We start from the raw sequence: 24,209 nt of genomic DNA, 5'->3' as shown, positions 1-24,209 counted from the left end.
GTCACCTGGGGAAGTCAGTTTCTTGGGCTCCACTGAGTATGATGAAGACATCCTCCCATTTGTAGCAGCAGCCTCTTGGTAGAGAACCAGCTTCTGAGTCATATCATTTAATAGACTCAAACACTCCCTCGAAATGGCAGTCCAGTTATGAGGATGTCCACCTAGGATAGCCAAACAACAGCTTTTAAAATGTAAAACACACTGTACTCACTTCTCAAAGCTCGGACCCACTTTCCTCAGTTAAGCTATTATTGGTAGTCATGACATCTATACACAGCAGCTTAACAACTGCTTGGTTCAATTGATTTGCTCAGAAGTCTGCAAACAAGAATTTGGATTTTACTCTTAAAAGCTCCCAAATTGGCTGCCAAAACTAAGTCAAGTACTAGGCCATGGTTTTTTCAAAGACCAGAGTTACTTCACTAGAAATGCTGAAAACTGCTAAGTCTGTGAAAAACGAACTAAGGCAATGAAAGCTAGGATGCAAAATACTCCAGTGGTTGCTCCACTGGCTGGCTGTTTGCTGCTTCCTTACGTTTTCATTCATAGGCGTTCTTCCTCATCCACAGTTGTACCATGTGTTTCCCCAGTCAACCACAACCCAAAAATAGAAAAGCTCAAAAATAATTTTTAGGTTTTTAAATCAGGTATTCTGAATAACATTTTTTAATCTAGTGCCATTAATGATAACTAACTGCCTGGGACATTAACCCAGCTCACACCTGCTACCAGAAAAAGGGGAAATGATGTGGGAGGGTCTTCTGTTTTGTGTTGATTTCATTGGTTAATAAAGAAACTGCCTTGGCCATTTGATAGGCCAGCCCTTAGGTGGGTGGAATAGACAGAACAGAATGCTGGGAGGAAGAGGGAAGTGAGGCAATTGCCATGCCTCTCCTCTCTGAGTCAGGCAGACGCCATGAAGCCAGCCTCCAGGTCAGACATGCTGAATCTTTCCCGGTAAGCCACCACCTCATGGTGCTACACAGATTATTAGAAATGGGTTAGTCAAGATATGAGAGTTAGCCAGTAAGAGGCTAGAGATAATGGGCCAGGCAGTGTTTAAAAGAATACAGTTTCCGTGTAATTATTTTGGGTAAAGCTAGCTGGGGGCCGGGAGCTGGGAGGCGGGAAGCGGCCCGCAGCTCCCACCATTAGTTTCAGCCTCTTATTGGCTAATTCTCACATCTTATTAACCCATATTTAGTAATCTGTGTAGCACCATGAGGTGGTGGCTTACTGGGAAAGATTCAGCATGTCTGACCTGGAGGCTGGCTTCATGGCGTCTGCCTGACTCAGAGAGGAGAGGCATGGCGATTGCCTCACTTCCCTCTTCCTCCCAGCATTCTGTTCTGTCTACTCCACCCACCTAAGGGCTGGCCTATCAAATGGCCAAGGCAGTTTCTTTATTAACCAATGAAATCAACACAAAACAGAAGACCCTCCCACATCACACATTCATGCTGCATACACCACCTGCTAGGCAGTCAATAAGTAATCATCCAGATAATCTGACTGAGTGTCATAGTATCAAAATGCTGTGTTCAAATACCCCTACTTTATTTAATAACGGCCCCATGGTACAGGAGTAGCAACAGTACCAATTTTACCATAGTATATTAGTAAAATTATTCTCTTTTCTTATTGGTGTTCATACCTTAAAGTGCATAATTTATACATTTTATCATAGGTATACAAGTATATATACATTGGGAAGCACATGGTACAGAGGGCTCAGCACCATCCATGGTTTTAGGTACCACTGGGAGCCTTGGAACATGTACCATTGATAAGAGAGAGACCATGTATAAGAGCGAGTATTTGCACCAGGTATGGTGGTGTAGCAGGCAGATCTCTGAGTTCAACATCAGCCTGGCCTACAGAGCTAGTTCCAGGACAGCCAGGACTAGAAAGGGACCAATGTTTCAAATATTAAAAAGAAAAGGGAGAAAGAACCAGCATTTGCTATTATATCTCTAGGAGTGACTTGGCTATTTGATAATGATCTTTTTTGAATTTTTAAAATTGATTTTAAACTTTATTATATTAAAAAGAGGCCAAAAAAATCATACACCAAGAACAAGCAGACCCAGACTCTACAACTCAATTCTGTGTACTTATAGTTTACGGATGTGCTATAATGCTATTTAACATGAACTAACAATTCTCATTATTTAAAAAATAAAAATATCTTCTCATCTATCTGTCTTTGATTTTCCAAGACCTTTGTCTACTTCAGCTATCACATAAAGACCAAGCATGGTCCATTACGTGTTAAGAACAGCAAAAGCAATGTAAACTTCTCCCATCTCATGTCATTCCTTCCCTTGTCACGTGGATTACTCTTATGCTCCTTTCGTATCCTGTAAGGGGACCATCACCTAAGCAGCAGGCACACATGACATTGTCATCAGTAGACTGATGCACTGCACTGGTAACTCAGGACAGCTGGGAGCTGTATAATATTCTAAACAGATTTTGATCACATGCCCCAGAACAGTTCTCAGCAGAACACATGCTATTTTGTCAGTCACTTGGATCTCTGGAAAAATAACATACGGAAGACGAACCCAAGTGTGACAGAAAAGCACAGCAGCCGCCTGGTCTCCACAACAGCAGCTCTGGATTTCTCATCACTAAAAAGAGAGCAGCTCTAACCAACTATATTTTTATATAACTCTTTTACAATCTGGGAATTGGCGAGTTAAGCAAAATAATGGAGAGCTAGTTAGAAAGCAGATGAAGGTTACCCAGGCTCTTTCCCATTGGGGCTGGACTACTTCCCTGCCAAGAACACAGCAAGAGCTCTAGCAGAGTCAGTCTTAAGTTGCCTGGCAAGTACAGGAGAGAGTCACTTGCCACTATGAGAGCCAGTCTGTCTACCTTTTCTTCTAAGGGAGGCAGAGTAACCTAGCAGGAGCAGAGAGCTCTGTCCATGGAACCAAATAACAAAAATCTTACTCCAGTTCTTACTCCCATCTAGGAAGGAAGCCATCTGGTTCTTAAGGTCCTCAACAGCATTAAAACAGCTGAGATTCTTAGCTCACTTTTCTGCTAAGACACTTAATACATAATTTCCTCAGGTTCAGGTATTTAAAAAGCTGAAAGAAATGAATATCCACAAATAAATAAACACTTTTCCTGGTGACATAAATTCTACCTATAGCATATAATTCATGTAAGATTTCACTCATTCTTCTTCTAAGGACTCAGGATGTGTGGTGTGGATGAACTACATTTCTCTTCCAAAAGTTTGGAGTACTCTTAGTGCTCTCTCACTCACACACACAATACACTAACACTCACACTCACACACACACACACACACACACACACACACACACGCGTGCGCAATGATATTTTGTTTGTGGTTTAACAAATAAAACTTGCTTGAAGATCAGAGTGCGGAGCTAAGCCACTAGTCAGTCAGAGGCCAGGCAGTGGTGGCACACACCTTTGAATCCAAGCACTAAGGAGGCAGAAACAGACAGATCTCTATGAGTTCAAGGCCAGTCTGGGCTACGTGAGATTGATCCAGACTAAAAGAGAAACAAAGCCAGGTGAGGATGGCTTACACCTTTAATCCTAGTACGAGGAAGGTGAAGACAGGAAGGGATATGGCTGGGTGGAGAGAGGAATATAAGGTGGGAGAAGATAGGAGCTCAGTACACTCAGTCTGAGGATTCCTAGATAAGATCGTCCATTTGGCCTTAGGATTCGGTAGGGAATAAGAACTGCTCTGCTTCTCTGATCTTTCAACTTACACACCCTAATATTTGACTCCAGGTTTTATTATTAAGACCAATTAGAATTCACACTACATACACACACACTACACACACACACACACACACACTACACACACACACACACACACACACCTGTGCACCCATTTAAGTCTACTACTCTCAGCAATACCTGGTTGACTGAGGCTAAAAACTTCTTGCCTTCGAGAAGGAGAATATTGAGAAAGTAACATCAGGTCTTGTAAGGCCAAATACTAAAAGGAAAAAAGAAAGAAAGATGTTGAAACTTTAACAAAATCATACGTAAGAACTAGACTCATTACATAACCAAGGAGAAATCAGATGGACTTTTTAAAAAAAGAAATATTACAGAACCACAACCTTCTTTTCTGGATCCCTGGAACTCTCTTGCCTCTACGTCCCTATACACTGTAAGCTCCAGCTACATACAAGAACTACAAAGCTCTATAATTTTATACTCTGTAATGGAAAACTCTGATATCATTTCCTTCTGTAATAAACCGAGTTTCTATCCTGCCTGATTGTGCAGCCATTCAGTCCCAAAGAAACATAGGGGGGCTTAAATGATTATAAACTGTTTGGCCTATTAACTCAGGCTTATTATTAACTAGCTCTTACAACTTAAATTAACCCATAATTCTTGTCTATGTTGAGCCAACTGTCTTGGTAGCTTTTATCAGAGAGGCTTGCTTCTTCTTGTGTCTGGCTGGTGACTGACTCTATTTTTCCTCGTCCCAGAATTCTCTTAGTCTGGTTGCTCCACCTATACTTCCTGCCTGGCTATTAACCAATCAGTATTTTATTAACCCAATATGATTGACAAATCTTTACAGTGTACAAGAGCAGTTTCCACAGCACTTCTGGAATTTTCTCTGTCCTCCCACACATACTCACAGCTCTCATCTGTGGCACTTCCACCTGTTGCTTCTTCTGCACCTACTCACCCCACTATGAGACCCACAGGGACATTATCTTGCTCACTGCCAAACACAAAGGCAGAGCCTAACACATAAAACACATTAGCTATTGCTTTTTACTGAAAATCTACCTTGTCCCTGGCAAGCTTCTTTACTAAAGTATTCCAAAGCATTGTTCCTTCTAAGAAGCAGCCTAGGATTGGAACCACAGGGAGTAAGTGGCACCATTGCATTTGCCAGTATTAATTTAGCAGTGCTGTGTGTCTGCCTTTTCCATTAGGTTATGCTATGTCTTAGTCATCGCTCTACCCAATGCAACCAGCAGTGCCTGACACTTGCCTACTAATAAAGATTTAGTGAGTAGCCAAATGAGTAGCTAACGCTTACAATTAGTGCCTCAAAGAATCATCTTCTTATTTGTCTATAGCTTCTCTAAGCAATGACAAAAACAATGGGTTTCAACCATTTTTTTAAAAATATTTGTAAATTAGTAAGCTAGCTGGGCATGTTGATACGTGCCTGGGTCTTAGCATTTAGAAGGTTGCTTAGGCAAGACAATTGAAAAGTCAAGTCTAACCTGGCCTACATAGCATGATCCTGTCTCAAAAATAACCAAAATAATACAATAAATAAGGCCCAATGATCTTTTAGCAGGATAAGATATATACTGTTAAATTTTTCTCATTTAGTTTGATTTATAAATTTCCTTAACTTTTATGATTATGATTTGTTTCAGAATTATCAGTAATTCAAATGTCAATATACAACTAAGCACACTATCTTGGAGACAACAAACACCGCAGGAGTAAGTGTGTCTTGGTCCTGCAATGTAAAGACTCACCAGTGTTTTTGTGTTATGGCCAGGAATGGTTTGTGAAGATTATGTATTTAGCTGGCTACCACTGCATATTATGCTTGAGAGAATTGTACGTGTTTTATAAAAAGTTAGCTAGCTCAGCTGAGTGTGGTGGAGCAGGCTGGTGGTCTCGATTACTCAGGAAGCCGAGACAGGAGTACAGGATAAATCCAGGAGTTCAAAGCTGTCCTGGGAAACATACGCACATAGTTGGTGCATACATAGGGCACTTTACTCTTGTATTTAATCACTTGAAATAAATTTTTTTTAAAAACGCCATTAGCAAGTAGGTAATGTTTACAATACCAACACTAGAATATTCTAGACCAGTGGTTCTCAACCTTCCTAATGCTGAGACACTTGAATACAGTTCCTCATGTTATGATGACCCAACCACAAAATTATTTTTGTTGCTATTTCATAACGGTAACCTTGCTATTATGAATCCTAACATTAAAAAAATCTATGCTTTCCAACAGTCTTAGGTGATCCCTGTCATTCAACCACAGGTTGAGAACCCGTTCAAGGTGCTCAAAAAGTCTATCTAAAGGCTTAGCTGTGCTAACTATTGCCTCAAACTCTCTAGGTAAGGCAAAGGAAACTGAAGCTGCACACTTCTGGTACCTTTATGATGAGAGGAGGACTGCTGTTCAGGACTTTCGGGAGGCAGTCATCCGATTCCTCTGCAAATGGAGGCTGAACAGGGAACACGTAAGCCTATTGGATACAATCAGATACAAAGAATGTGAAAGGAATTCTTTTCATGACCTTGTTATAATCAGAGAGCGCTGACTGAGATTACAGAGACAAATACAGTCAAATCAACATCTTCAGTGTTCCTTGCAAACAAAGGCACTGTTCAAGAAATGTTACTGTAGGAGCTGAGAGATGGCTCACAGTTAAAGCACTGGCTGCTCTTCAGAGGATCTTGGTTTGATTCTCAGCAGGCATACTGCATGGATGTAAGTGTCCTTAACACCAGTCCCAGGGGACCAAATACCCTCTTCTGGCCTCCACAGACCCCAGGCACTCATATGGAATGCAGGTATACATGCATGCAAAACACACTCATATGTACAAAAAGTTTTAAATAAAAAATATATTTTCACTGGACAGTAGTGGCACATGCCTTTAATCCCAGCATCCAGGAGGCAGAGGCAGGCGGATCTCTGTGAGTTCAAGGCCAACGTGTTCTAGGGAGTGAGTTCCAAAGCTACAAAGAAACACTGTCTCAAAAAATCAAAACAAATAAAACAAAATAAAGATAAAAAATAAATATATTTTCTAAAGTATCACTGTCCCGATCTTATCAAACTGACATCTATTAACAGAAATAAATTCCAGGAACAAAAACTCTGTGAAGTCACTGAAAATGACCAGAGATGGTAAGATCAAATAGAACACTTCTTTTCTGTAACAGATACATAGATGATTTTTTTTAAAAATGGCAATCCTTCACTTAAAAAGATTTTTGTGGAGCTAGAGATGGCTCAATAGTTAAGAGAACTGGATGCTCTTACAGAGGACCCAGGTTCAATTCACAGCACCCATAAGGCAAGCTCACAACTGTCTGCAACACCAGTTCTAGGTGATCTGATATCCTCACACAGACAAAACTCTAATACACATGAAATAAAAATAAATTAATTTAAAACAAAAATTTTTGTGAAGCTGGAGGAATGGCTCAGCGGTTGGAAGCAATGGCTGCTCCTCTGGAGAACCAGGTTCAATTCTCAGCCTCCACATGGCAACCCACAACTATCTGTAATCCCAGTTTCATGGTATCCATAGCAACAGACACGCATGTGGTACACATAAATGAATGCAGGCAAAATACCCATACACATAAAATAAATCTTTTAAAAGTATTTTTGTGAGAATTGTCCAGATTAATTCAATTTTCAGAATTTCTTAATAAATTTCAAGATGTTTTTCAAAAAGCAAATATTATATAACTGCATACTTAAACTTTGATAGTATCTATTTCAATAGCACGTAAAATTAATTTAAAATCTAGTCCCAACTTGTACTCAAAATAACCAGGAAGAAAGCCAGGCTTTAAGTAGAGCATAGCAAATACTATCCTGTTTAAGCCCAGTTACTCTGTGAGCACCAACTCTGTTCCTTAGAAACAGAGAGTCAATGACGAAACTGAAACCAGCTAAGGAACACGGCTCTGAGCAGTCATCTGCTGGAAGCACAACTTCCTATACTCTGAAACACAACATTAACAAAAAACAAATACTGACCTCTGTGGCATAGATTTTGAAGAGTATCCATGAGATGTACCAAGTCATCAAGAGGAAGACACCACAGAGCCAAACATGGTAGAGTAACGAGACATTAAGGAGGCCGCCTATCGTGTCAAGAGGCCTGTGAGCCTGCCTATAAAGACAGTAAGTACCATTAATTCCCACGGCAAAGACAAGGACTCCATACTGAGAAACACACCCTATTTGTCGGTACCCTTCTAGAGCTATTTCCCAAACATTTCCTCAGAGGTATGCAGGGGAGCCATAGGGAAAATGCTGGCAGGAACTGGCCTTGCAGGTCCCTGAGTTCTAAATCTGCAGTACCATTTACTATGGAAGTCAGAGCCATGTCTATAAGCCTGTTTAGCACAGGCAGAAACTTATTAATGCTAATTCATGGCTTGATTCTTTAAACCATTACATGTCTGGGGAGCAGGTATGACAAGAGGATTTGAAGGTTAAGGCCGTCATAGTCTCAGAAACTTGTGGATCAGATATCAGCTCTGTGTATATGGCATATAAACAGTTTCAGAGTATTGCACACGTTACAAAAACAATGATCTCTGCTTTTTAAACGACTTTAGAAACTATTAGAATGCTACAAATCCTTAAGTGATTTAGTTAGTACTTCTATAAATCCTATAATCACAAAACTAGCAATTGTACAAAAACAGGATTTGAATCTGACCACAACCTACACACTGCTGTTAGATAAACTGCCACCTATAACCATATGTTCATCTTCATTTTCCTTATCCATAGAACAGAGTCTAATGTCTTCATTCAGACTCTTCAGGCGCTCACAAGATTTCATCACCTTACAACAGGATTGACCACCCTGTGCTTGGTATTTGTGTGGAAGGCCAATACATGACAGAACTATGTTTAGCGTCTAAGTAAATACTGACTGAGGAGGGTCTGACTTGCATGAAAGAAGAATATTAGGAGAATAATTGACCATATTATAAGTTTTTTTTGAGTGAAAGAACAAAAACTTAAATTTCTATTAAATATTGTTTTTCTCTTTCCAGTTGACTCAGGCTGCACAGAAGGCTAACCGAATACACGGCCTGTGCATTTGGTTTTTCATCTAGTAACTAAGCAGAGGACAAAACTAAATTTTACCTAGGAACTTTAAAACTAATTAAAATCTGGGGATGGAGAGATAGCTCAATGGTTAAGAATACTGGCTGCTCTTCTAGAAAAGGTCCTGAGTTTAGGTTCCAGCACCCACATGGTGGCTCACAGCCATCTACAATAGGATCTGATGCCCTCTTCTGGTGTGCAGAGCACTCATACATAAATTATAAAAAAATAAAAAATTTTAAAAATTATTTTTTAAAAATTGAAATGTACAGTACCTCTAAAGTTTCAAGATATGTCAAAATCCCAACTCTCTAAACTCGAACCTAGTGAATTCCACATATGATACAAGTCTCACAGTGAAATAACCAAAATCAAAAGGACGCACAGAGAAGCTGATTTTATCCAGCAATGACAGGGTAAACCCTTTATGGTCTGTTTATTTGAAACAGGATCTCTCTGTATACCCCAGTCTGACCTCAAACTCATGGTCCTCCTGCCTCAGCCCCGATAGACCTGGGGTCACAGGTACGCCCCTCCACCCACAGATGAACCCTTCGGCTGTGGGCAAAGCATGCGTGAGGTAACTAAAACAGTGCACTCCAGCGCTCCGTCAGCTGACGCCTTGCTCAGTTACGGTCGTGTCATAGGCAAAGTGAAAGAATGACACATTACTAGTGTCTAACTTTTTTCCATATTTATTTGACAATTAAACTATCATTAAAAGTTCTGAGAGAGCCGGTGGTAGGGCTCAGTGGGTAAAGGCATCACTACCAAGTCTGACACCCAAGTTTCATCCCCAGACCCCACATGGTAAGAGAACATTGTGGAAGGACAGAACTCCCAGAAGATGCCTCTGATGGGCACACATACTCACATTAAGTAAATAAATAAATGTTAAAAAAATAAATAAAAAAATAAAAAAAAAAATTCTATGAGGAAAAAAATTGCATTTATTTGTTTATTTATTTACTTATTTGTGGTTTTTTGAGACAGGATTTCTCTGTGTAGCCCTGGCTGACCTGACACTTGCTCTGTATATCAGGCTGGTCTCAAACTCACAGAGATTCACCTGCCTCTGCTCTGAAAAACTGGGATTAAAGGCAAGCACCACCACTGCCCAGTTTAAAAAAATAAATCCATTTATTTTTTAAATAAATCATAAACAAGATGAACAGGGTAAATTTTATGACATATAATAAATGACAACGACAGACATTGGCTACACAACTCAGAAAGCCCACTTTCCTTTAGTATGAAAGATTCCTAACAGCAGCAGCAACAAAATGGATGGCTATTTCTTAGGACAAAGAAGGATAGGAGTATTCTTTTGGTTTTAGGATCTTGAGACAAGATGTCACTATGTAGCCTTGGCTGGCCTTACACTCTCTATGTAGACCAGACTGGCCTCAAATTCATAGAGATCTGCTTGCCTCTGCTCCAGAGTGCTGGGATTAAAGCTATGGGTTATATCCTTAAACTATGGGAACCACATGCATTGAAAAATAAATGCACTTTTTTTTCTTTTTTTTTTTTAAAAAATTTATTTATTATGTATACAATGTTCTGTCTGGATGTATGCCTGCCCGCCAGAAGCGGGCACCAGATCTCACAGATGGTTGTGAGCCACCATGTGGTTGCTGGGAATTGAACTCGGGACCTCTGGAACAACAGCCAGTGCACTTAACCTCTGAGCCATCTCTCCAGCCCTGCACTTTTTTTTATATGAGAACTGTATGCATGTGTAAATTCATGAATCTTGCTCTGTGTAATAAGCTGGCCTGGAACTCACAGAGATCTGCCTGCCTCTGCCTCTGAAGTGCTGGGATTAAAGGTGTGCGCCATCACTGCCTGGCTAAAAAATGCATTTATTTTTTAATAAATTATAGATATGATGGGCAGTAGTCTCACTGTGTTGATATGGGTGCATGACTCAGAAATTTTATGAAAATTAATGATTTAATTTTCAAGCCTACATTGGAAAGATTAGGTAACTTCTAGCATCTTTAGGGGGTTATAGTGAAGCAGATAAGCCCACTGGGGCACAATATATGGCACTAAACACCCACACTTAAGTATAAGGAGCTGAGACATCTAGCTTAGGAGAGACTGGTGGGGAAGCCAGGAAGGGGGCAGCATCAAGGTAAGCTCAGACTTCACCTGACCCCACAGTGGCTGCTAAGGGGTGGGAGCAGTAATGTGGAGTTTCCAGCCTCCATACAGGACAGGACATGAGTCAGCACCTTGTTACACCAAGCACCTACCTCTTTTCTGCCATTTCTTATTTCAATTTAAAGAAAAAATTAAAGGAAAAACCTAAACAAAGCATCTAGAAAGTAGCAAAATTTAAAAGGAAAGAGATGTAAAATTAGACTTGGCTTACTCATCTATGTGAAGGTCCATAGCGGTGCTAATCCAAGCTTTGGGAATATGGCCTGCAGAGAACAACACCAAGACAGGAACATGAGAAGTCAGAGTAACAACTCTTCAGCGTGCTTTAGACTACAAGGTTCAAGTATACAAGGAGACCCTCAGTTAAAATGTTAGGCTGTCTGATTAGAGATGGAGAGTTAAAGAGAATTAATTCCTAAACACTGGAAGTCCTTCCACTGTACAACTGTAAGATATTCAAGTCTTAGTCACCATGGTTATTAAAAACAAAGAAAGGCAAGACAACTGTGACGAACTATATGTAGCACTTCCAACTCTTCAGTACACGATACATGTGGCTAACAGATGCACGCCATGCACTGCGACCAATTCCATCACCCCATCTCAGATCCACAGGTGAGCAGTCACTCGTCAGTCTCTCACTCACACAGAGCAAACTGTGTAGCTGTGTTGCTTCTGAGCTGGTGAGTGGCTCAGCAGGGAAGAGCTCGGCACCAGAACCCACACGACAGGAGACAACCAACTCTTGCAAGCGGTCCTCTGACCCTGCCATGTTTACTATCTTTAGCCGTGCAGCAGAGCTGTTGACTGAACACTGTGCAACAGATCTCTAGAACTGTCTCACCGCATGCACGCCTGAACACTTCACCCTTAACAGCCCCTCCCCTTCCCCCAGCTTTCAGCCTTCAGAACCACTGTTCCATCCTGGCTGCCTTGTGCAGCATCTGGTTTTCTGAGATGAACACAATAGTGAACAGCTTATGTTGTTTTGCAACATAAGAGATTTCTCTGTTTAACGAATATTTTACATGCATATATCACATTTCCTTAAAATTCCCTTAATTGATCAAGCACAACTATAAAAAATATTAATTCATTAAAGAGTAACTTTGCAACTGACATTTTATATATATAATAATATACTATATTAGAAGGTAGAAATTCTTACCAAAAAAATAATACACAATGCAGAAATTTCTGACCACAAACAGGGACTCCACACAGCTATGTTTAATTAGTAAGAGGAGCGATCTTCTGAAGCGCAAAAATTTATACTGCTGTGGAAAACAAGAAAAAAGTAAAGGACACATTCAGTATCATTCTGGGATGGACACTCCAGCAGAGGCAGAAGCTGAAACACAATCAGTAAGAGTGAGGTTTGCAGCTAGACGGTACAGGAGCATGCCTGTACTACCACCAGAAAGAGTTAAACCTCAACAAAACAAACTCTAACTGGGAGCCCATGAGATAATTCAGTGAATAAAGCCGCCTCCTGCCAAGCCTGATGATCTGCATTTTAGGCCACAGGAGACCCATATGGTACAAGTTGTATACACACACACAGAAATAAAAATGTAATTTAGAACTTAAAAACCCACAATAATTGTGCAATAAGACAAACTATTCTAGTGTTTAAATAGTTAATTTTTATACTCCATAACTAAGATCAGAAGTAAAAACACTGACAATATCAAGTAAATGACTAAAGAATCTCACCACTCTTTAGAGGCAGAGAGGAAAAGGAATGGGCCTGTCTTCTCTTGTTTCTTATCAGTTCACCCTGCTCTGATCACCAACTCAACACGCACAAGACAAGACCACTATGCATGTGCAATGTTCTCAGACAGTGGAAAGCCTAAGCCAGCGTGCTCCTTCGCCTCAGCCTTTCAGGAGGAAGACAGCTCCAGTCACCCAGATCCATCATTTCAACTGTTATCACCCTATCTTCGCCTCTCTGACCCCACCGTCCTGCCACCCTCAAAAAACGGTGCCCACCCAGGCAGACAGCTATACATTTGTAGCTGCAAGAGATGTCCCAAATATACATTGTGGCTAAATATTAAGATTTTAAAGCTAGGTATGGTAGTAGCACATGCCTGTCACTAGCACTTGGGGAGCTGAAGCAGGAAGAGCCAGAGCTCAGGACTAGCCTGGGCTATGCAGTGAAACCCTGTCTAAATATATATATATTCTTACAAAGTTACTGTGAAGTGAGAGTTTATTATTTCAGAATAAACTTTTGATCAAAAGAAATTACAAAAAGTCCTAAAATTTAGCATTATATGGTAGAAACAATCATTTTCAGCATTGTCAACTATTAGCTCCTGTGTGCACTGCACATCTGTGAGGTTAAGTAGACGGTCGACTTCACCTGGAGGTCCAGCAAGACGATCAAAAGAGTTTTCTCTGACGCTTAATTTTTTTCTCTTTCTCTGAATTTGCTATATTTGGACTTACGGTCATGTACAACAGAGTGTTCCTGTATGGAATTTTCAAGATGTTCTGGATGCACCCCTACTTTTAAAATCCATCTTCACGAACGTAAAGAGTTCCTAAAAAGGAAGCTCTTTTTCACACACAACCTCAGGAAGGTAAGGATCAGATCCTCTGAGGGACAGATCTTCTCACAGATGTGTTCTCAGCAGTTCCTGATCACCGATGCAACAGGCATGTGACACGTTAGCTGAGAGAACCCTCGTACGCGGTTCTCAAGGACGAAATTCACTTTAGCACATGATTGCTTTACACCTCACTTCTTTTCCACCAGTGAGGGAGCCAGTGGGAAGAGACTGGGTCGAAAGCTAATTCCAGTGCTCAGGCCTCACAGCCAGGCCCAAAATGAAGTGCATAAAAACACAAGCAGAAATAGCGGAAACACATGCCTCAGCTCCAGGCTGTATTCCTATAGGTGTGGCTTTTGTTTTTTAAAACCTCTGTGTATGTGTCTGTCAGTTTGTCCATCTGTCTGCAAGCAGCCATGTGTCAAAACGCACATTTGGAGGTTAGAAGATGACTTTTGCAAGATGGTCCACTGTGGGATCCAGAGTCAGTGCAGATCATAAGATTTGTGCTCCAAGTACTTTTGCCTGCCGAGTATCTCACCTGCTTCAGATTAAATTTTTTAAAAAACTTAGTGAATGAGCAGGAAAAATGGCCTAGTGAGTCACTTGTGTGTCATCCAAGCCTAAGGGCCTGGGTTCAGATCCCCCACACTCATCATCTAGAGTCAGAAGTGGCAGTGTATGCCTATGGGCTTAGCATTACACAGGCCAAGACAGGAGGGTCCCTGGAGCTCAGGAGCAGCTACTCTGCCAGGAAATAAATTCTGGATTAAGTAGGGGATCTTGTCTTGAAATCTAAAGTGAAAATCAATTGAGGAAGACATCCATCTTCAATCTCTAGCCTCAACACATGCAAGTGAGCAAGCATACACATGTATGCATTTGTGCAACACTCACACCCTAACTGAAACTACACCTTACTACACCACTCAAACCAGAGGAAAGAGTTGTATTTACACATCCATGCCTTATTCTAAAAGGGTCTTAAATCACTTGCACATCCCTAAGCAGATGGATACCCCACGCCCTTCACATGAATGTTGTCATCCTCCTCTAGCCTGCTGGACCACAGCAAGCGTTACCACTACCAGGAAAGGCAAGAGCAGGAGCAGCATGCTCACAGTGGCAGCAGGAAAGGGTGGCTGGAACTCTCAAAACACACCGAAGTCTCATGGACACAAAGGTCTTCCAAACTGCCTTTTGAAGATTTTGGTGCTAAAGAGTGTGTGTGTGTGTGTGTGTGTGTGTGTGTGTGTGTGTGTGAGAGAGAGAGAGAGAGAGAGAGAGAGAGAGAGAGAGAGAGAGAGAGAGAGAGAGAGAGAGAGAGAGACAGCGACAGAGAGAGACAGCGACAGAGAGAGACAGAAAGAAGACAGACAAATCTGGGTGGGAACAGGTATTTGTGGAGTCAGAGGACCACCTCTGTGTGCTGTACTGCTCACCCTGCACCCCGGGGTAGCTGACCTCTGAGCTTCAGGAGTCCTCCAGGCAAACTGGGATCAGACACCTATGCTACTGCACTCTCATGGGATCTGAACTCGCAGTCAGGCAGTTTTATCCACAGAGTTTTATTGACAAATTCCAGTTTTACTGATCAAATCTTGACTTAATCAGATAAAGTTGGCAATATGTATAGACATATTAGTACAATAGGTAAGGAAATGCTCAAATTATATCTTACCTGTATAATGGGAAACGGAAGATAATTCATGTTGTTAATGAAATACAGAAGACTGTAGCTATAGCCCATGAATGCTCCAGCCAGGAGGAAAAACAGGTGATGTTCATTCATGCAGGTTTGGGCAGCAGGGCTATCTAAGCTGAGGGGAAAAGTTAAGCTATTAATTCAACAGTCAAAAACACATTACTGTTTTAAGGCTACTTGCCAGAAGGCAAGATTCCAAGTTAATCACTTAAGAAATGCCTCAATTCTAACAAAATGACTCACTTTAGGTAAACAGAAGCAAAAGATTAACAAAGCATTTTCCCTTGACGCACGAGATCCTGACTATTGCTGTTTCCTTGGAAATCTGAGGTAAGAATGTGCACAACAGTCATGTTACTTCCAAGGCAAGTTGACTTCATCTGCATGCACCTAGTGGAGGTGTTGGAGCTCTGGGCTTCTCATGGCTCTAACTGGGCATCCCTTTCTGGGCCTCTGGACAGTGTCCTTAAAGTTCCCGGGAAGATATGAAATCAGGGAGCACCACACTGGACCTTCTCCCATTATATCTCTATCTGCATCCATGGCTATCATTCGCAACGCTCAAGCAGCTGACACTGTCCCTGAATCACTCCCAGAGACCCCACAGCACCTCACAGCCCCTTCCACATACGAATGTCTTTAAAATTCGCTAATTTCCCGAAACATAAACTATCACTAACACTCATCCACAGAAACAGGAACTTCTGTGAGAGCCTAGAAGGCAGAGCGTTATACTACTGATCTCCACAGGGCTCCTTTGACTTGGTAAGCAAACACGGTTCCTAGAAAGAAGAAAAAACACTTACTATACCTCTCAGTCACAGTACAGGGAACCACGAGAAAACTGTACTGGCCCTTGGTGATGATGGCCGCACACCACGCCACCACCATTCCCATGGCAGCATGGATGAAGGAGTGCATGAGCTGCTGAGGGTGAAGGATCCTCCCTATCAGGGCCAGTCGGGAGCCGGGGATGGTGGGCACAACTGCAGAGAAAGCACAGCACCGTGGCTTTGTGACCGCAACCTGAAGCTGGTGAGCTTCACTTCCCTCTCACTGCGAACACCCAACCAATGAAAATCCAGTACAGGAAGCTCTTATGCTAACAACTCTAGCTTTTAAAATATTGAAATAAAAAGAGGCACACATACAAGAAAAACCAGGGAATCTAGAGATGAGGACTTAAAGGGACATAATTAACATTTTCCATTTTTCTTGTTTTTGTTGTTGTATAGATGGGGGTCTCGTGTAGCCCAGACTGGCCTCACACCACCTGTAGAGTGGAGGATGTATCTGAACTACTGATATCCACCCTTGCCTATCTCCTGATTACTGATGTGCACCCATACATATGGCCTTTTCACTTCTTTAAATTAATATTCCCAAGTAACTAATATAGTGCTAATTCTGACATTTTCCTAAGTGCTATAAAATAAATAATTTAGAAGATAGCTCCAAACTGCCTTTATTTCAGCATTTGAAACTCACTATAGAGTTCATCTCTGAAAAATAAGCCACAAAGACAAAAATCACAATAATGAATATCAAATGCTTATAGTTATTACAAATTATTTATTTGCAAGGGGTCTATGTAGAGGTTAGAGCCGGCCCTCTCTTTTCCCCACTAAGCCTGCTGACGAGCTTCTATATGGATATTTCAAGAAGTTCTCTGAAGTGCCCTGGAGGACAACTGTGGAAATATCTAGGCTGCCTGACACAGACACGGAGAAAAGAGGTGCTGCAGATGCTGTGTGCTCAAGAACCAAGTGTAATGGAAGGGAGCTGCCATCATCTCCTCTCCCCACTAAAACTGCCCAGAGCCAACTATGTGACCGACTTCCTACTGTGACAAACACTGCCATGACACTCAACATTCTTTCAAGTTCCATCTTCTCCCTAGAAAATCATTTTTCTTCTTAGTCATCTGCTTAATACAACTCCTCCTTCAAAATCTGGTCCAGCCATTGGCTCTTCTAGGCCGCTCCCACACTGGGTCAAAGATGGCCCCCTGGACTCTGTCGTACCTGCCCAGTGTACCTGTGAGCAAATACACTTCACAGACCCTCTGGAGCAAGCTGGGAGCACATGATGCTTAACACACAGTACAAGCATAAGCCTACTCCTACAGCACACGCCAACACAACCAGTGAGGCCTTGAAAACATGGTGCACACCTTTAACCCAGCACAGGCAGGCAGATCTCTGAGTTTATAGCCAGCCTAGTGTACAGAGCAAGTTCCAGGACAGCCAAGGCTACACAGAGAATCCTGGTGTCAAAAAACACCAAAAAATAAATAAAATAAAATAAAAATACTAACTTGAGCGCCCTCACCTGGCCCACCTACACACAGAAGATGACCCAGGAGCATAGGAGAGAGTGTGAGGACACGGCCCATCTGCAAGGGAGCTCTGAACAAGATTAGAATGGACAGAGACCCAGTCAGCAAGAAACACTACGAAAGCAAAGAAAAACAGTATGGTGCAACATCCAGTCAGGACTTCAAATTTTACATTCTGCTTTTTTTAAATATAGAACTTTCTTTTTAATACTAAAAGCTAAAAGGAGAGGAAAGACGTCATGGAAAACAAACAAATAAATAAATAATCTGAATAACCTTAAGTGACAAATTCAGGAGTCTAAAAAGGTAAGAAAGGAATAAACTGAGTAAAAAATGCCCTGGAATCCAGGATTCTACCAAGGCAAAGCCCATTTTTTTTAAAATTAAATATTATAAAACTACAGACTTTGTTATTTGGTGGGGGGTGGAAGAAGAACCTCACAAAGCCAGTGACATAAGCTTGTAATTCTAGTATCCAGGAGGCTGAGGCAGGAGGATTACAAATTTGAGTTCAGCCCAGATTTGGTTCTGTACCCCATAAGGAATTATTTCATAATTCATTTGCTAACTCAGAGCTTTAAGACTAATTGTGAACCATTAAAGGGGTTACATCTATTTTTTCAATGTGGTTAAAAGTAAAATCGATGATTTAAATCCTTTATAAATACCCAGTTTTGAGACATGAGGACACTCACTCTGCTGGCAAGCAGTCCAGCACCACCTCCTGACCCTTCCATCCTCCCAACAAACCTTACCCAGTGGCCAATGACCTATGGCCTGCGGCCCCTGGTGCCACTACTCCACTCTGTCTTTATGACTGCCCAGTGTCTATACCCAACTTCTGTAAGCAGACTCACACAATGTCTCTCATAAAAGCCCTAAATGTATCTTCAAAAGAGAAACACCAAGATAATAGTAAGTGTCACACTGAAGAAATAACAGGACATGACTAGGAACACATTGTTAAAATTCTGCCCTGGGTAGAATAAATTATTTTTGTTTTGTTTTGAGACAATGTCTTGGCATCTAACCTAGACAACTGTCTAACCCAGCACATGGCTACAGCTGGCCTCAAACTTGTAGTGACCCTCCTTCAAACCTCCTTAGCACTAGGACTGCAAGCACATGCCATACCCCTGATGTTCAAACTTTTAAAAATATTAAAATTCAGGAACCTACCTGTATAGAACTCCACATTGAAAATACTTATTATTATAATTACCACTGACAGCAGCAGGAGGTAGAAGATGACACGGGAACTATATAAGTCATTGAACGAATCTAGAAGACAAGAAACGAATTAGTGCAGCCCATTAGGTCTTACAGTTCTGTCAGTGCACGGCAATACAAGAGCTCAAAGTACAACCAGCGCTTTTAACTTTAACTTTGTGTGTGCAGAAGTCTGTGTGAATGTATGTGTACCTGTGATGCTTGTGTACCTGTGCACACAGCACAGGACAGAGAGCATGAATCCCTCAGAGCTGGGGTTACAGGCATCTATGAGACACCACCCTGGTCCCCATGATTACATAGCAAGCACCCTTCACCACTGAGCCATCTCAGCAGAATCCCCAACTATAGTCCTAACATTAAAAGTCTGCCTTTTTTTTTGTTTTTTTTTAAGCATTTATTTGTACACTGCTGACATGTCCAATAGGACACAAAAACTCCAAAGGGAGTTATTTAGACTTTGTTCTGGGTACTGGAAAAAAATGGTATTAGAATTTCTTTTAAATAACACAGATGTCAGTAACAGAGAAAATACAACCATATGCAAACATCTCACCACGAAGAACTACACAGCAACATACCAAGTTTCTTTTCAAAACATAAACAGAATTTTTAAACTCTACTTAGTAAATGCAATTAGTGCCTACAGCTAAAGTCAAAGTAACATGGGAACAGTGTAATTTAAAAGTCATCTAAAGGGCTAAATAACAAAGACCAGCGATGTCCCCGTGAAAACCAAAACACTTGCATTTCAGAGTAACCCAGCAACCAACGTGCTTCCAAGTTCAAACTATGCATGTTACTGTCTAAAAATATGAACAAAAGAAAGAGACATGGGACATGTTTGCTGAGCAGACTCACTTAATAATGAAAGCAATTACTTTTCAAAGTAGAATTCAGAGACCAAGATTAACTGCAGCATTTCTTAGGCCTCCACAATTAATCAGCTGCCATGCACTAGCTCACGGGTTAGTTTCGTCAGTCCGGTGTGCCTTAGCAAAGGCTGACACACATCAACAAAAGCATGGCTCTACTGATTAATAGCAATACTTCCAAAGGCCAAACAACACAAAATTCTAACTCCTTGATGGCTGGCAGTTTCTTAGAAGAGAAGAAAAAGAAAGGAACATATTCTGGAAAAAAAATTCTCAAAGTAATTTGTGAATTTGTGTTTTTTAATATTAGAGAAGAATACTTTCAAGATTTCAAAACCTAGTCTGACAATATTTATGTCTTTTAACTTTTTTGTTTTGTTTTTCAAGGCAAGGTTTCTCTACGTAACAGCTCTGGCTGTCCTAGAACTCACTTTGTAGACCAGGCTGGCCTCGAATGCAGAGATCTGCCTGCCTCTGCCTCCTGAGTGCTGGGATTAAAAGTGTGTGCTAACACTGCCCAAATTAAATATTTTTGAAAACTGTCTCTTATGTCACACAGTAAGAAAACAAATTTGAAGTCAGAGACTTCAGTCATTTGCTAGCTGGATATTGAACAGATCACGTTAGCCTGAACGTTAGTTTTGAATTCACAAAGCACATACAACACCACCTCATTAAGCAGCAATATAGGAAAGAGATAACAAACATAAGGTATTTAGGGTCTGGCACACAGTAATGGCTACGACTGATATAAGTCAATAACCACATTTCAATAAACTCACTGATTGCTTTAGCTTATTTTTGTGTGGGCATGCTTGCTCACGTGTGCACACCTGAAGGCCAGAGGTGACACCAGGCCTCTTCCTCTGCTGCCTTCCACCCTATGTTTTGACCTGAACCTCTCTCACGGAACCCAGAGCTCCGCAGCTTGCTAGGCTGGCCAGTGAGCTCCACCACAACGCTGGGGTTATGATGCATGACGCACACCTGGCTTTATGTGTGTGCTGGGCATCTAAATTCAGGTCCTCACGCTTGAGCAGCAAGCACTTTATCCTCTCAGCCATCTTTCCGGCTCCTGAATGTTCTAATTTCATTTTATATTCAAAGACCCCAACAAACATTTCAGCCTGCTTCTACCTTTCCCCCTACGTCTCATTCTTTATTTTGGGCCCCTCTATCTTTGTTGACCACAATAAGAAGGCAGTATTCCTTCAATATTTATATAGCTTCTGTTTTGTCACTCACTGCTTCTGAAATAGTTCCTCCATATGAATCCCAGGCTGACCTGGAACTCAGTGCCTCCTGCTACAGCCTTCTAAGAATTGAGTTATAAGAATGTGCCACTAAGCCAGGCGGTGGTGGCACACACCTTTAAGCCCATCACTCAGGAGGCAGAGATAGGTGGATCTCTGTGAGTTTGAGGCCAGCCTGGTCTACAAGAGCTAGTTCCAGGACAGACTCCAAAGCTATAGCTACACAGAGAAATCTCGTCTCAAAAAAACAAAACAAACAAACAAAGAATGTGCCACTAACTAGTTTGTTAGGGCATTTTTTTAAGACTATAGGTCACAGTTTCTATCTACAATTTTAAAAAGATGACAGGGACAGTACTCTTTCTCTAAAAGGTAAAAAAAAAAATCAATGAATCTGTCAAAAGAAAAGACAAACAAAAAATAAGGAAGGGGGAATGGGGCTGGAGAGAGCTCAGCAGTTAAGAGCACTTGCTGTTCTGCCAAAGGACCTGGGTTCAGTTCCCAGAACCCACATGGTGGCTCACAACCATCTGCTACTCCAGCTTCAGAAGATCCATAGGCACTAGGCGTACATGTGATGAACACAGATAAATGCAGGTAAAATACTTATATACATAAAAAATAAAAATACATCTTTTTAAAGGAAAAGACAACGGACAAGTCTTTATTTGTGTGTAGTCTTTTTCTTTTTCTCACTATATGTCCCAGTGAATTTATATCATCCTGCCTCTGCCTCCCCAGTGACACTGGGCCTACAGGTGTATACTACCATACCTAGCTATTTATGTAGTCTTCTACTGAGCTTTGTTCGGTCATCACACAAAATCTGACACACTTACTGATTTTTATATAACAAAATGCAGTTTATGTTATGCAGGGCGTGCCTTTACCTTACCTAAAAGTGACCGTCTTGATGGATCAACAATATATAGGCAGTAACCAGAGTTCCCCGCTTACCTGACAGCCACTGTATAGGATGGAACACATCAACGCTGCTGAAGATTATAAAGGCTGTGGTACAGACGGGCAGAAGCAACACCGACCAAATGATACTTCTAACTATCCTCCAACCCAAAACCTACAATTGAACAGAACTCCTCAATCATGAAGTCCGTTACATTAATTAGCTATGCAAAGCCTGCCTTTTCATATAGGCTACTAACATTAACCACTACTATTTATATCCAAATCATAGTTCACTCTCTGTAATGTCACATACCACTACCGAACCGTGGACTGTCAGGGACAGAGACAAGTGTAACACCAAGTGCATTTAAGGTGAGGGTGAAATCATCTTTTTTTTTTTCTGGTTTTCTGGGTGCACACACGTGCTCACTAACACACACATGTCCACGGAAAAAGAAAACACGGGAATAAATTCTACAGGATTTAGTGTGACTGGTGATACAAGTGGTTAACAAACAGACCCAAATATCCTTTTATTTTTAGCCTGGGATAGATTACAGTACATCCAGGTAGAAACACTATCGGATTGTAGTTCATTCCAGATTTTAAAAAAAGAAGAAAGAAACACTATTGGAAAAGAATAATACTATTCTCTTTCCGCCCATACACAGAATCGATGCAGGGACAGTCTTAAACCAAGAATATATGCTCGGTTGGGTTCTTCCCAGCCCCACCGTCAGCTAAGGCGCCACACCACATTGTTTTTGCACAGGGCACAAACTCCCATTTCGCAACCCCGGGAATCAAGGCATTTATTATGCAGCAGCTCGAATCACTATCATTTTGTAATACATCTTTCCTACCCTGTCCAAATTCCCATTCGACTCATCCCACCCGCGCTGACCAACTTCCACTTCGGACTCCAGATCAACACCCCAAACCTAACTTCCACTGAAGACACCCCCACAGCCTTGCGCCCAATCCCGAAGACAGGCCACTTCCAGCCAGGCGCGCCACACGGCCGGAGCCTGCCTGCCCGCCCAACCACAGGGAGGCAGTGAGCGTCGCCGCGCGCTAACTCACGCGCCAAAGGATGTCCCGCGCCCCGCCGACGCAGGGCCCACTCGGAGCCGTGGCCATGGAGATGGCGGCCCCTGCTCTCAAGCGTGCCGGGGACTGAGTGCACGCCCGCCACCAGTGTTCAAAGACAGGAAGGCCCCGTGAGGACCCAGCTGGGGCTGCCCGAAACACTGCCTGAGCAGAGACCTCCACAGCCGCCAGACCATCTCTCCGCGGCGTCTTCTGAATAGGCTCGACCGGCCAGAACTGTCTTTTAGTCACATGTCCCCCGGGGGGTTGTGACTCGAGGAACCGTACTCTGGAGTTCAAAACGTCCTTACGAAGCAGGGTCCATCGGGGCGCCAAAAGCAAGGGACGGCGATGCTGCATTCTGGGAACTGTAGTCTCCACAACCCCTGCAACGCAAAGGGAGGAGCGTTGCATTCTGGAACTTGGAGTTCCAAAGTATAGGCTCGAGATGTAACGTGAAGCATGCTGGGAACTGTAGTCCTTTTTCTTTTTCTCCTTATTCTTTTCTTTTTCTTTCTTTTTTTTAAGATTTATTTGTTTTTTAAAAGAAAAAAAAAGATTTATTTGTTTATTATTGTATACAATGTTCTGCCTGCGTTCCAGAAGAGGGCATAAGATCTCATTACAGATGGTTGTGAGTCACCATGTGGTTGCTGGGAATTGAACTCAGGAACTCTGGAAGAGCAGCCAACGCTCTTAACCTCTGAGCCATCTCTCTGCCTTCCTTTCTTTTTCCTTTTTCTTTCTTTTTTTTTAAAATAAAGCTATACTAGTCCTGGGAGTGAGTAAGGATATTACACATTCAGAAATAACTGAAATGTGATTTTTTTCAATCCTTTTTTTTTTCAGAATGCCACCTTTCTAAAAAGTGAAAGCAAAGGATTCTGCAGCCCTCTTTTTAATACTCAGTAATTCACTGAAATTTTTTTAGAGATTTTGTTTATTTATTATGTATACAACATTCTGCTTCCATGTATGCCTACAGACCAGAAGAGGGCATTAGATCTCATTACAGATGGCTGTGAGCCACCATGTGGTTGCTGGGAATTGAACTCAGGTCCTCTGGAAGAACAGTCAATGTTCTTAACCACTGAGCCATCTCTCCAGCCCCTGAAATCTTTTTTTAATGGATTTTATTGCTAAGAAAAGTGTGTTTTGTATTTAACTCGAGCTATAACGGTGACTTGATCCTCTTGAGCCTCTATTTC

At 41.6% G+C, this 24,209-nt stretch overlaps 1 protein-coding gene across 4 annotated transcripts in view; it reads right to left on the bottom strand.

The window, feature by feature from the left end:
• The window catches only part of Ndc1 (NDC1 transmembrane nucleoporin), a 50,994-nt gene extending 27,665 nt beyond the window's left edge, over positions 1–23,329 (bottom strand). Inside the window, exons 1-12 of one of the 4 annotated variants that reach the window (XM_075945149.1) lie at positions 22,996–23,094; positions 21,964–22,084; positions 18,828–18,929; positions 17,642–17,718; positions 16,122–16,296; positions 15,287–15,425; positions 12,213–12,321; positions 11,256–11,307; positions 7,787–7,922; positions 6,162–6,254; positions 3,916–3,997; positions 6–161 (exon numbers count right to left, since the gene is read on the bottom strand). In XM_075945149.1, coding sequence (XP_075801264.1) covers positions 6–161; positions 3,916–3,997; positions 6,162–6,254; positions 7,787–7,922; positions 11,256–11,307; positions 12,213–12,321; positions 15,287–15,425; positions 16,122–16,296; positions 17,642–17,705 — 1,006 coding nt within the window. In that variant the 5' untranslated portion in view covers positions 17,706–17,718; positions 18,828–18,929; positions 21,964–22,084; positions 22,996–23,094. Of the gene's footprint in view, positions 1–5; positions 162–3,915; positions 3,998–6,161; positions 6,255–7,786; positions 7,923–11,255; positions 11,308–12,212; positions 12,322–15,286; positions 15,426–16,121; positions 16,297–17,641; positions 17,719–18,827; positions 18,930–21,963; positions 22,085–22,995 lie in introns of those variants that run through there. The other 3 variants (XM_075945147.1, XM_075945148.1, XM_075945150.1) reach the window with 3 other exon arrangements.
• Positions 23,330–24,209: the final 880 nt, after the last annotated feature.

Source organism: Microtus pennsylvanicus, chromosome 13 (genome assembly GCF_037038515.1).
Source record: "Microtus pennsylvanicus isolate mMicPen1 chromosome 13, mMicPen1.hap1, whole genome shotgun sequence".
NCBI classification, from domain to species: domain Eukaryota; kingdom Metazoa; phylum Chordata; class Mammalia; order Rodentia; family Cricetidae; genus Microtus; species Microtus pennsylvanicus.
Note: the sequence above shows the minus strand (reverse complement) of the source record. Positions and strands in the feature narration are given on the sequence as shown.